We start from the raw sequence: 12,269 nt of genomic DNA on the forward strand, positions 1-12,269 counted from the left end.
GACTTTTGTTTAAACATCTTTGTTTGTTTCTCCGTAGCTTTGAGCTTGTCCTGGAACTACCTCTTGTTAGACGAGGCTGGCCTTGAAAAGAGGTCCGCCCGCCTCTGCCCCGCGTGCTGGGATTAAAGGCGTGCACCATCACCAGCCAGCCATTTATTATTTATTTATTTATTTATTTATTTATTTAACGGCACAGGGTTTCTTTTAGCAGTTCTGGAACTAGCTCAGTAGACCAGGCTAGCTTAGATCTCAAGAGATCTCCCTGTCCTCTGCCTCCCAAGTGCTGGGATCCTCATTGCCTGGCTGAGACTGGAACTACTTTAAACAATAAAACATGGTTATGTATTAAATCATGTAAAACTCTTTTCAAAGGTTGTTGACAGTGATATTGAAAGACTTTGGGCTGAACTGTCTGTGGAGCAGGGTGGCAATAGATCCTCTATTTACTGCCTTCGAGAAAAGTTGCCCTGGCTGTCCTTAGCTTTTTAGCTGGAAGTTCTCGTGGGAAATTGTTAGGGAGCAAGGCTGAAAGTCCACACCCTGAAAAGGGCCTCACTAGGGTCAAGGCAGTTTGCACATCTTCCCCCTCTCTCTTTCATTTCACAAGCAAAAACTGAGGCCTCAAGGACGCTGTTTGGCAGTTTCTGCAGGCCCTGAGGGGAACTTTCAGATCCGGTTAGTGAATGAGAGACAAAAAGGCTGACTTCTAACAACTCCCCCCCCCACACACACACACCCCAAAGTAAAAGCACACACAGTCCTGCGGGATCCAGCTAGGTTAGACAGTTTGGCCAGGCTAAGGGGAGGAGCCGTAGGCGGAGCCTGGAGATGGGGCGGAGCCTTTAGGGTGAAACAAGGGGAGGAACTGTTGGTGCCCAGCCTGGTGAGGTCCTGGAGCCATGGGGCGGAGTCTGGGAGGAGGCGGAGCCAGATGATGAGCGGATCTGCGGGGCGGGGCCGAGGCTAGGGGGCAGGGCTTCCGGAGGAGGTCGCCTGGAGGAAACGGGACGAGGCGGGGCGCGGTAGGCTGCTGATGGGTGGGAGGTGGAGCCACTGGCCCCTGAGTGTGCGGAGGTGGGACTAGGGGGGCGAGTACTGGGCGTCGTAACGTACTGAACACTACGGGGGCGGGGCCGGGGGCGGGGCCGGGGGCGGGGCCGGGCTCCTGGACTTCGCGCTGTCTGCGCAGGCCCGGTGTGCGTGCCGTGGTTCCTCTGGGCGGCTAACATGGCGGCCTCCACCTGGATGCGCGCGGTCTTCCTATTTTTGTGTGCCTCGGACCTGCTGCTTCTTCCTCCTCCTGGGGCCTGCGCGGCCGACACGCCGGGCGAAGCCACCCCACCTCTGCGGAAGAAGAAGAAGGACATCCGCGATTACAATGATGCCGACATGGCGCGACTTCTGGAGCAGTGGGAGGTCCGTGCTGCCCTTACTCGCGGGCACGTCTCCATCCAGATCCCTTCTCTCTAACCTTTACCCTCTTGGTCTTGTGACCCTCTGACTTCTGTCCCCCGATCTCTAGCCCTGTCCTATACCCAGGGCCCTTATTGACCGACTCAAGTTACTGCGGACAGCCCCCCCTTCCCGTGCCTTCATTCCACCATGGCTCAGGCCTCTCTCCCCAATGTCCGTGAGCCATGACTGCTCGGCTACCCCAGTCAGGATTTAGCTTCTCACCAGTCAAGCCACGCTTTCCCTGCTGGGCCCCGGTGGTCTCTGCATTGAGCCTGCAGACAGGGAGAGAGCACTTCTGAAGAGCGTTCCCTCACTCCCTCCTGTTGCTGAGTTGAGTGGGTTGTGAAGGTTGTCTCTCGAGAACGTTTTTTAGCTTTCATAGAGATCCTTCCAAATGTAGAGGGTATTTTCGATTCCTTTGGTGTGTGTTCCTGCTGGGTTTTTTGTAATTTTGTGGGTGGATTTATTTTACTGGTGGAGGGGGAGGTAAGGCATCTCATGTGGAACTCAGGTTTTTCATTCAAGGGAACAGTGGATTTGTTTTATGAGAGGCCGTTTTCTGATCTGTTACTCTAACGCACTGGGGTATGTAGTCCCAGTGAGAGTGTATAAGGTGCCCAAAAGCACATTGCAGCCTTCCCCCTTTCCGAAAGCAATTGTACCGTCATATTTGATTTGCACAGCTGATGGATGGTACCCACTGGGTAACTTGGGGCACTTAGTCTCTTTCTGCAAAGAACTCCCAAGGTGTGTTTCCAAAGCTGATGTTTTGACTTGTAGCTAACTCTGTATTATTAGAGTAATATATAGTATTAGTATTTGGGCTAAGTTGAAAGTAGCCACCTGCTGAATTTGTCCAGAAGAAAGGGGACCCTTTTTTTTTTTCTATGTTATCTGTATCCAACAGAAAGCTTGAAGTAGTGGGGCGGCGGTAGTGCATGTTTTTTTCATGCCAGTACTTGAGAGATTGGTGAAGTAGGCTAGCCTTAGTTAAACCTGAGCCACATAGTAAATTTCCAACTAGTTTGGGCTTCACAGAGAGACCCTTTCCCCCAAAGAGAAAAGAAAAATATGATATGGGTGAGTATCACTAATGAGGAATCCTCTCATTCTCTCCTCTATTTCAAACTGTCTTTTTTGGACTCTAGTAAACATCTTTTCATCTGCCAAGGTGAGAACCTTATCTTGTGAAAAGCTTTGCCATGGTCAGTACAGTACACTGAAACAAATGGTTGGCTCCTCTAAAGAGAAGATGCAGCCAGCACATCAGAAGGCCGCTGGGAGGGGGTTGCATTAGAACAGGATAAGGAGAGTACCTGAGAAGAGTCTGAGAGAGACCTGGGCTTTGGGCAGAATAGCAGAGACCAACGGGTTGACATTCAATACACTTGAACTTGTGAATTTGGTCTGGTACAGATCTCTGTGCTGTGGTTTCCTTATATGCATGATGGAAGTGTTGGTGTTCATCTCCAAGCGGTTGCAAGTATTAACTGAGAAAACTGGGAGAACTTGGAAGAGTGCAATTCATAATCGGTATTGAGTATCAGAACTAATGAATTTCGGCTGTGTCTGAAGCAGAGCGCTAGTGAGTGGTCTTGAATACCTTAGAGCCTATGCTGTATTTAGTAGTGAGTGGTTGGGTCTTAAGGGGATGAAAGCAGTCTTACCCGGACATCATAGCACTAGATACCATACTTAATCATCTCAACCCTGTTTCTAGTCTTTATGAAAACATAATTTTAATAGCTGTAATCAGTACAGATGAACTTTTAAAAGTTGAGTTTGTTTCCTCTGATAGCTATTAAATAGTTCCCTTTGGACCATCTTTATAGCTGTACTTTTTTGTTGTTTTGTTTTGTTTTTGAGACAGTTTCTCTGTTTAGCCTTGGAGCCTGTCCTGGAACTCTGTAGACCAGGCTGACCTCCAACTCAGAGAACTCCACCTGCCTCTGTCAAGTTTGTCTCCCCCCCTCCCCCATGTGCCCTGGAGCTGTGGAGGGGTGGTGGGTAAACAAAGCTTTTGAAGTCTGCTACAGAGCACCTTATTTAATCCTTTCTCTTGGATGATAAGGAAGACTGTTTCCTGAGGGCTGACCCTGAGACAACTGTTTCCTGAGGCCAAGTGAATTTGCCCAGGGTCACAGCAGTTTAGCCTAGTTTGGAATTCTGTCCCTTGACTTCAGAGCCTGTTCTTTGACTCACTTAGCTACACTGCTGCAAACATTGGTGTGCACTGTGCAGGAGTACAGATGTGAGCTCCCTTCCCCAGCAGCCCTGCTTCTCCTCTGAGAGGAGAAGGTTCTTCTGCAGTGGAGTCTTTAAATTTGGGAGTGCTCTGACGGCTTCCTAATAGCACAGCTGTTTCCTGAGGGCCTTACCTCAGGTCTGTGGAAAGGTGGGGACTCTTGTGTTCAAACTGATGGTGAGTCTCAGCTGGCACAGGAAATGCAGGTGTGATTGTGCTTTTTGTGGAGGCCAGAGGGATCGACAGCCAGAAATATATATTTAGCTTAGGCATCAGGCCTTCTGGTATATGTGTAAACTTGCTCGTTCTTTGAGGTCATCTGATTCCTTCAGTGGAGAACTTAAGCAATCCACTGTACAGGTTGGAGATACGGTGTGTCCAAACGGACTATTATTATAGTAACTCCGCAGATGGTCGCTGTTATCAAGGCCCCTGAAAGAACAGAGTTCAGCTTGGTTGTCTACAGACTTCTGTGGGGCTTGGAGAAACGAGTTGGCATGCAGCCAAGTGTGTGGTGCAAACCTGTGGTTCAGGCACTGGTCCTGCTCCCTCACTCTCCCTCTTATTCCCATGGGCGGGGTCTGTCACCAAATCTGAAGCTAGGCTAGTGGCCAGCAGACTCCAGCCATTTTCCTCCCTCTAACCCCAGTGCTAGGATTATAGGCTTGAGAGACCATGCCCAGCTTTTCAGTCTATATTAATTTGGTGTGAGCCACAGGTCAGAGAAAGAGCTGGTTGGGTGGTCAATTCTTTTCCTCCCCCATGTGGGTCCTGGGGATTGAACTGGGTCAAGTGTGCCTAGGCAAGCAACTTTTATCCACTGAGCCAACTCGACCACCCTTTTAGGGATTTTTCTTTTTTCTGTTGTGTGCATTCTTTCTATTTATTAGTTATTTTATTAGTTATTCTGTTTATTAGCTATTTATTGATATTCCACTATTAATACATTCTTTTCTTTTTCATTTCTGATGTCAGTGTGGACTTTATTTGGTGTTATAAATCATTTTTCATGTTCACATTATTCCAAATTTGGCCCTTGAGCTGCTGCTTCAGGTTGGCGTCTGTGTCGTTCTGACGTGGTGTGTGATTCATTGAGCACTTCTTTCTGACGCAGAGATATTTAAGGTTTCATTTTTGTTTCACAGGCAATGATTAGGCTTTTCTTCAAGGAACCTACGCTTTAATATTTTTACCATCTACTCTGTCATCTACTTGTCCAATCAGTCTGTGCCTACAACTCCAGTCTGATCCCACAAAGCACTCTCTGTCTCCTTCCATGTTTGCATCTTCCCTCAAGTGAGGAATCTGCTGTCGTCGCCCTCAGCAGGTCTACACCTTTTCCGGTCCCTAGGATCCGCAGAAGGTGCTTTCAGAAGTGCTGGGTCACAGCACTGAGTAGGGCAGGCCTGCCCCCTTGGGATTGAACACTTGTGCGCAGTGGATTGTGGGTTTTAAGTACGCAGCACGAAGAGTTTGTTTTGCTCTGCTGGGGATGGTTCCCAGGACCCTGGGCATGCTAGAAAAGCACTCTGTCATTGAGCCCACAGTGAGTTTTGGATAGTGTAACCCACACCTTATGAGTCGAGGAGGTTCCTTCATGTTCGTTCGTTCAGTCTGTCTTTGTCCCGAGGCAATCAGTGTTCTGATTTGCTACAAATTGATTTCTGTCACCCCTCGTTCATTTTACCTGTTCCTGATGCTTTAAACAAATGGGATTTTATGGTCTGCCTTCTGTGCCTGTCAGGTGTTATTTTTTAAAAACAAAGTTGTCTTAGTGGTTTTGGACATTGACCCCCCCCCAGGCCTCACTCACGCTAAGGCAAGCACTCTACCACTAAGCCACACCCCCAGCTGTTTTAGAGTCAAGATCTTCCTGAGTTGCTAAGCTGGCCTTGGATTCTCCATCTTTCTCCTTGATCTTCTGAGTAATTGGGATTATGTACCTTAGTTACTATGCCTGTATTTGAGATTTGTTGTAAGAGTATTTGATTTTGTTAGATACCTGGATGTGGCTGGTTTTGTAATCTACCATGTTGGGTAGATTCTTTGAGAATGAACACATCATAGAAAATGTATGACACAGGAACCCTGAGTTGGTGTTAGGGAAGTCTTGTTTGTAATAATTTGGTGGTGTGTGCCCTGCTTCTGACGTGCTGGAGAGTATCTGTGCAATTGGAGAGTCTGATGACAGGGTTTCATGCCCTCTCCTGGCAGAAAGATGACGACATAGAAGAAGGAGACCTTCCAGAACACAAGCGACCCTCTGCGCCTGTTGACTTCTCAAAGCTAGACCCAGGCAAGCCAGAGAGCATCTTGAAAATGACAAAGAAAGGGAAGACACTGATGATGTTTGTCACTGTGTCCGGGAACCCCACTGAGAAGGAGACGGAGGAAATCACCAGCCTGTGGCAGGGCAGTCTGTTCAATGCCAACTATGATGTTCAGAGGTAAAGACCCCAGCCTAGGTCGCTTTTCTGTTTTTTTGGGGGGGGGGGGTTACTATGTAGCTCTAGCCATTTAGTCCAGCTGCCTCAGACTCCCTGCCTCTGCCTCCCCAGCTCTGGGATGCAGCTTCAGGTCACCTGACCTGCATGTGTGCTGCCAAATTTTCTGGGTCTGAAGCAGGGTGTCTTTCTTGGCAGACTTCCCAAGGACCTTGGACCTTTCCTGTCTATGAACTCTTTTAAGTTTATTTAAATATTTAAATTTATTTAAATATTTTTCTTTAAACTTTTTGGAGGAGTCAATCAGTAAGTTTTAATAATTGTTTGGTTTTGAAAGTTTTGTTTATCTTTGTCTCTTTAACTTTTGCCCTGTCTCAATAAAGAGTTGTGTTGCTTAGCCTCTTAGAAGGCTGAGTGAGTTGTGGCTCTCCAGTCCATGGTGTAGCTGTGTTGATACATGCAGCTGTCTCAGGTGACTAATAATTAATGTGAGAAGATCTATTGTCAGAAACAATATGATCTTAAAATACAATCGGAAAGGTTCTACTTTATATCAATTTTATTCATTGATTTTTGACCATGTTCACCACCCTCTCCCCTACCCATCCAGCTATGAGTGTCCCCCTTTTTTCGAGCCTGCTTTTTCTTGGTAGTTCTGAAACTCGAGGTCTTCAGATGTCATAAGAAAATAAGAAAGTGGTGAGCTGTGGAGCAGGAGTTCCTGGGAGTGCAGAGACATGTCTTGGTGGTGGCTGCTCATGAGGAAGCCTTGCTATTGAATGGGGCAGGTGTGGTGTGCTAAGAAACAGAAGAATCGTGCTTCCTGGGCCCTGCTGAGTGGGGATAAGCTGAGCTGCTTGTCAGGTACCCTTGTGGGCCTTGAGGAGGAGCCATGTAGTGCCTGCTCTAAGCCAGTGGCTTTATCCTTCTCAGTGAAGACATTTTGTTAAACAAAAACAACTCGAGACTTGAGAACACAAATGGCTGGGCACAATGGCGTGTGGCTGTAATCTCGGCCTTGGGAGGTGGAGTCAGAGGACCTGAAGTTCAAGTCGCTCTCATGTGGTATCATCTTTGGCTACTTGAAATTTTTATCAGGAAAAAGGGAGACAAAACCAATTCCCCCCCACCCCCAAAAAAGTAACACCGAGATGGAAGTGACATTTCAGAATGTTAAAGATAGAAACGGGACTCCTCCCACCTCTGTCAGCCTACCTGTGCCCCCTCCACCGCCCCCAAGGAGTTTTTCTTTTATAGTCTCTTGACAAGGGCACTGTTTGTGCCCCAGGAATATGAGCTTCTGCTTCTGTCTAGATCCAAACAGGATGTTTAGAGTTCAGCAAACATTAAAGTCAGCAGTCACGTGGCCCAACAGTGCAGTGTTGTGTATTTGTGCGGAATTAACTAGCATTGCTTACCGGTGGCTTCTCCATCTAGGTTCATCGTGGGATCAGACCGTGCTATCTTCATGCTCCGGGATGGGAGCTACGCCTGGGAAATCAAGGACTTTTTGGTTGGCCAAGACAGGTGTGCTGATGTCACTCTAGAGGGACAGGTGTATCCTGGCAAAGGAGGAGGAAGCAAGGAGAAAAATAAAACAAAGCCAGAGAAGGGTAAAAAGAAGAAGGAGGGAGATGCCAAGCCACGGGCTTCCAAGGAAGATAATCGAGCTGGGAGCAGGAAAGAAGATCTCTAGCGGGTGGCAAGCTTCCCAGCATTCCAGACGACATTCTTGTGTCTTCTAGAAAGGGTCTGTGTGTGACCTGGTCAGTATCACAGTTACTGTATGAAGGCTTCACATATGGAGGCAGGCTTTGTGACTGGTAGTGGACACTGGCAAGTCATGCTAACTGTGGAATCGCCTACATGGAAACTTGATAGACGTTCTGTACCTCTTATGCCTGGTGAGTCCTTGACGTCTCCAGAGTACCACTCCCGCCTCTTCACTGCTCGGCTGTGTGTTCCTGCACGTCCGTTGCGAGCTCTCGTCAGACAAGCCTGGAAACCCGTGGCTTGACTGAGGCAGGCATTGACTGTCAGTCCATGAAGATAAGTGTGCTCAGCTCATACGGGATGTGTGGGTTCACGAGACGCACCACTCGAATCCCGAGGAATCATTTCAGATGGCTTCAGTCCTCCTCATCAGTCCATGGGACCCATTGTCCTGTAGTTGGAGAGGGAACGCGGTTTGTTCTGCCTCATGTGAGGGGGAGAAGGGTGCTTCAGCTGAGGGCTCATGCTGTCGTGGCCGACAGCGGTGACGTTGGCGAGGAGGGACCAGCAGAATCTCCATCAAGTGGACCTCATCCACAGTATTTCTAGGTGGTTTTCTTTGATAAAGTGCCTAAACTTGTGCTTTCAGATGGTTCTCTCGTGGTGTGCTGTTGCTCGCATCTGGGTTTTGCTGTTCGTAGGGTGAAGCCTATCTAAAAGAACATTTCTATGAAGAAGCCTTTTCTAAGAACCTACATTCTTTAAAACTTCGGTTGTGATTGTAAGCAATTCAGAATGGTACATAGGAAGTGTCACCGTTAGTGTTGCAGTGCGAAGAATTGTCCTGCCCTGCTGCCAGTAGTTTGTCCCAGTGGAGCTACTGTTGATCATTTGTTTTTCAGAAATAAAGTATGTTTACCGGCTTCCGGTGATGTATATATTCTGTCCTCATTTTGGCCCCTATTCATGTTTCTCCCCAGCTCAGGGTGTCCTGGACGCAACCTGCTGAGCCTCTTCAGAAAGAGGCTTTTCTTGGTCCTGGTACATTGTGAGCCTGGGGAGATGATCTGTTGCTATCCTTCTGAGGGTGGGCTACTGGTGCTCCTTTGAGTCAAATAGAGTAGAAATAAAGTGTACAGAAGCCATTCGTATACAAACCGCAGATTCCGTACAGTGGTACCAAGGTAGGAAAAGCAGGTATAGTGATGCGTGCCTGCAATCCCAGTGTTGGGGAAGTAGAGATGGGAGGATCAGGGGTCCAAGGCCAGCCAGGCTAGGGTACATAGTCTGAGGCCAGCCTCAGCTACTCCTGAAACCCGACCCCCCCCAAAAAATAAACACTAAACAAAACAAAAAGGATGAATAATTCAAGAAGAGAAATCTGTCCCACAACTCAGGGTATTCAAAATTCTTGGTGTACCGTCTTCTATTGGCATCTCTGGGTAGCTTTCTCAGCCTCCTACGTAAGCCTCCTCTGCCATGATTGCCCTCTGTTCTCACACTCAGGACACCCTGCAGTTAACAGTGACTGCAGGTGCACCTGGACAGGACATTCGCTTTGCTCCGGGGTCCCTGAGCTCTTAGTCCAGGAAGCTCTTATGCTGGAAATTGGTCCTGGTGCTGAGTCAGTTATCAGCATTTCTGAGCAGGAGAGTCAGGCAGCCCAGCCAAGGCTACACAGAAACCCTGTCTCAAAAAAACAACAAAAAAAATGCTTACCCCTCCCCTCTGTGAGCATTATGTCAGCCTTTATGTTTGTATGACTGGCCTGGGGTTTTCCTCAGCATATCACATTCTGCCCCTCTGGACAGGTCTGACATCACCATTTTGTTACTCATGGAAGGGGAGTAGTTTTTTTAGTGGCGTCTTACGAGTTTTTTTCTACATTTGTTTATTTGTGCAGCATATGTGTGGGCATGCCCATGTCCTGGATTCTATGTGAGGCCAGAGGCCAGGCCTCCTCTTAGAGTTGGTTCACGCCCTCTGTTGTGTGGGTCTCGGGGATTGAACTCAGGTCACCAGGCTTGGCTGCAAGTGCCTTTACCCACTGAACCATTTCTCCTAATCAAAATTCTGTCCTTTTGCTGGGAAATGTTTTTATGATGATTTTTCTGAATTTTCAATTACAGATTCAGCTCCCTCTCCTTTGGTTTAAATAATTGTATGAAGTATATTTTTTTCCATGATATTTATTGAGCTCTACATTTTTCTCTGCTCCCCTCCCTGCCTCTTCTATCCTCCCCCTAAGTCCCCATGCTCCCAATTTACTCAGGAGATCTTGTCTTTTTATACTTTCTACTTCCCATGTAGATTATATCTATGTAAGTCTCTCTTAGTGTCTGCATTGTTGTCTAAGTTCTCTGGGATTGTGGTTTGTAGGCTGGCTTTCTTTGTTTTATGTTTAAAACCCACCTATGAGTGAGTACATGTGATAATTGTCTTTCTGTGTCTTGGTTACCTCACTCAAAATAATGTTTTCTAGCTCCATCCATTTTCCTGCAAAATTCAAGCTATTGTTATTTTTTTCTACTGTGTAGTACTCTGTTGTGTAAATTACCACATTTTTTTTTATCCATTCTTTGATCAAGGGGCATTTAGGTTGTTTCCAGGTTCTGGCTATGACAAACAAAGCTGTTATGAACATAGTTGAGCACATGTCCTTGTGGCACGATTGAGCATCCTTTGGATATATACTACCCAAAAGTGGTATTATTGGGTCTTGAAGAAGGTGGTTTCCTAATTTTCTGAGAAATCGCCACACTAGCATCCAAAAGGGTTGTACCAGCTTGCATTCCCACCAGCAATGCAGAAGTGTTCCCTTTCCCTCACAACCTCTCCAGCATAAGTTGTCATCAGTGTTTTTGATCTTGGCCATTCTTACAGGTGTAAGATGGAATCTCAGAGTTGCTTTGATTTGCATTTCTCTGATGACTAAGGATTTTTTTTTTTTTGGAGTTCAATTTTATTTATTTATTAAAGATTTCTGCCTCCTCCCCGCGACTAAGGATGTTGAACATTTCCTTAAGTGTCTTTCAGCCATTTTAGATTCCTCTGTTGAGAGTTCTCTGTTTAGGTCTATACTCTGTTTTTTTATTGGATTATGTGATCTTTTGGTGTCCAATTTCTTGAGTTCTTTGTATATTTTGTAGATCAGACCTCTGTCTGATGTGGGGTTAATGAAGATCTTTTCCCATTCTGTAGGCTGTCGTTTTGTCTTGTTGACCGTTCCCTTTGCTTTACAGAAGCTTTTCAGTTTCAGGAGGTCCCATTTATTAATTGTTTCTCTCAGTGTCTGTGCTGCTGGGGTTATATTTAGGAAGTGGTTCCCTGTGCAAATGCATTCAAAGTGTACGTCCCACTTTCTCTTCTATAAGGTTCAGTGTGGCTGGCTTTATGTTGAGGTCTTTGATCTATTTGGACTTGAGTTTTGTCCATGGTGATAAATATGGGTCTATTTTCATTTTTCTACATGTTGATATCCAGTTATGCCAGCATCACTTGTTAAATATGCTTTATTTTTTTCATTTGATATTTTTTGCTTCTTTATCAAAGATCAGGTGTTGGAAGATGTATGGATTGATATCCTGGTCTTCTATTCAGTTCCATTGGTCCTCCTGTCTGTTTTTATGCCAATACCAGGCTGTTTTCAGTACTGTAGCTCTGTAGTAGAGTTTAAAGTCAGGGATTGTGATGCCTCCAGAAATTCTTTTATTGCCCAGGATTGTTTTGACTATCCTGGTTTTTTTGCTTTTCCAAATGAAGTTGAGTACTGTAAAGCCTTGATTCTTATTAGCAGGTTGTGATAGCACCAGCTTACACTTCCAGCCCTTCGGGGGCTGAGACGGGGGTGGGAGGGATGGGATGGGACTGGGGGGTTGGGGAGAAGATAGGGGGGAGTGGAGCGGGGGGGGGGGATGATGGACACTGCAAGCTCAAGGCCAGCCTGGGCTAACGAGCAGGACTCACCTCTAGAATAAATAAATGAATAAAACCACGGGAATGGTTAAAAGCTTTATAAAAGAAAGATCTTGGGCTGATTAGATATCTCAACAGGTAAAAGTACTTGGTGAAAACCTGCAAAAAAAAAAAAAAAGAAAGAAAAACAACCTCAAAACAAACAAACAAAAAACTGAGTTTGATCCCTGGGTCCCACAGTAGAAAGACAGGACCGGCTCCAGAAAATTGTTCTTTACCCCCCCCCCCCACATACACATTATGGCACTCTGTGCGCATGCACACACACCACACCACACAAGAACACACGAGCAAAGACTATGGGTGTGATGTGAACACCTATAATCCAAAGCTTGGGAGATGAAGGCAGAAAAACAGCAATTCAAAGGCACCCTCAGCAACAGCGGGGGTTTGAGGCTGTTCTGGCCTTCTCAAGACTCCATCTCAAACAAAACAAA

The 12,269-nt window shown here is 46.5% G+C and overlaps 1 protein-coding gene across 1 annotated transcript; it reads left to right on the forward strand.

Annotated features, from left to right (window-relative positions):
* Positions 1-1,178: 1,178 nt before the first annotated feature.
* On the forward strand, positions 1,179-8,793 carry Mesd (mesoderm development LRP chaperone). Its single transcript, XM_075952662.1, has 3 exons — positions 1,179-1,416; positions 5,915-6,147; positions 7,582-8,793. The coding sequence occupies exons 1-3, from the start codon at positions 1,228-1,230 to the stop codon at positions 7,838-7,840; spliced, it is 681 nt and encodes a 226-aa protein (XP_075808777.1). The 5' UTR covers positions 1,179-1,227; the 3' UTR covers positions 7,841-8,793.
* Positions 8,794-12,269: the final 3,476 nt, after the last annotated feature.

Source organism: Microtus pennsylvanicus, chromosome 18 (genome assembly GCF_037038515.1).
Source record: "Microtus pennsylvanicus isolate mMicPen1 chromosome 18, mMicPen1.hap1, whole genome shotgun sequence".
Lineage (NCBI taxonomy): Eukaryota > Metazoa > Chordata > Mammalia > Rodentia > Cricetidae > Microtus > Microtus pennsylvanicus.

What these genes read in the sequence shown, in the direction of transcription:
- Mesd (XM_075952662.1), top strand. Translation starts at nt 1,228, where the DNA reads ATGGCGGCCTCCACCTGGATGCGCGCGGTCTTCCTATTTTTGTGTGCC. An exon ending in GACTTCTGGAGCAGTGGGAG is followed by an intron (nt 1,417 to 5,914) that starts GTCCGTGCTGCC and finishes CTCTCCTGGCAG; the next exon opens with AAAGATGACGACATAGAAGA. An exon ending in GCCAACTATGATGTTCAGAG is followed by an intron (nt 6,148 to 7,581) that starts GTAAAGACCCCA and finishes TTCTCCATCTAG; the next exon opens with GTTCATCGTGGGATCAGACC.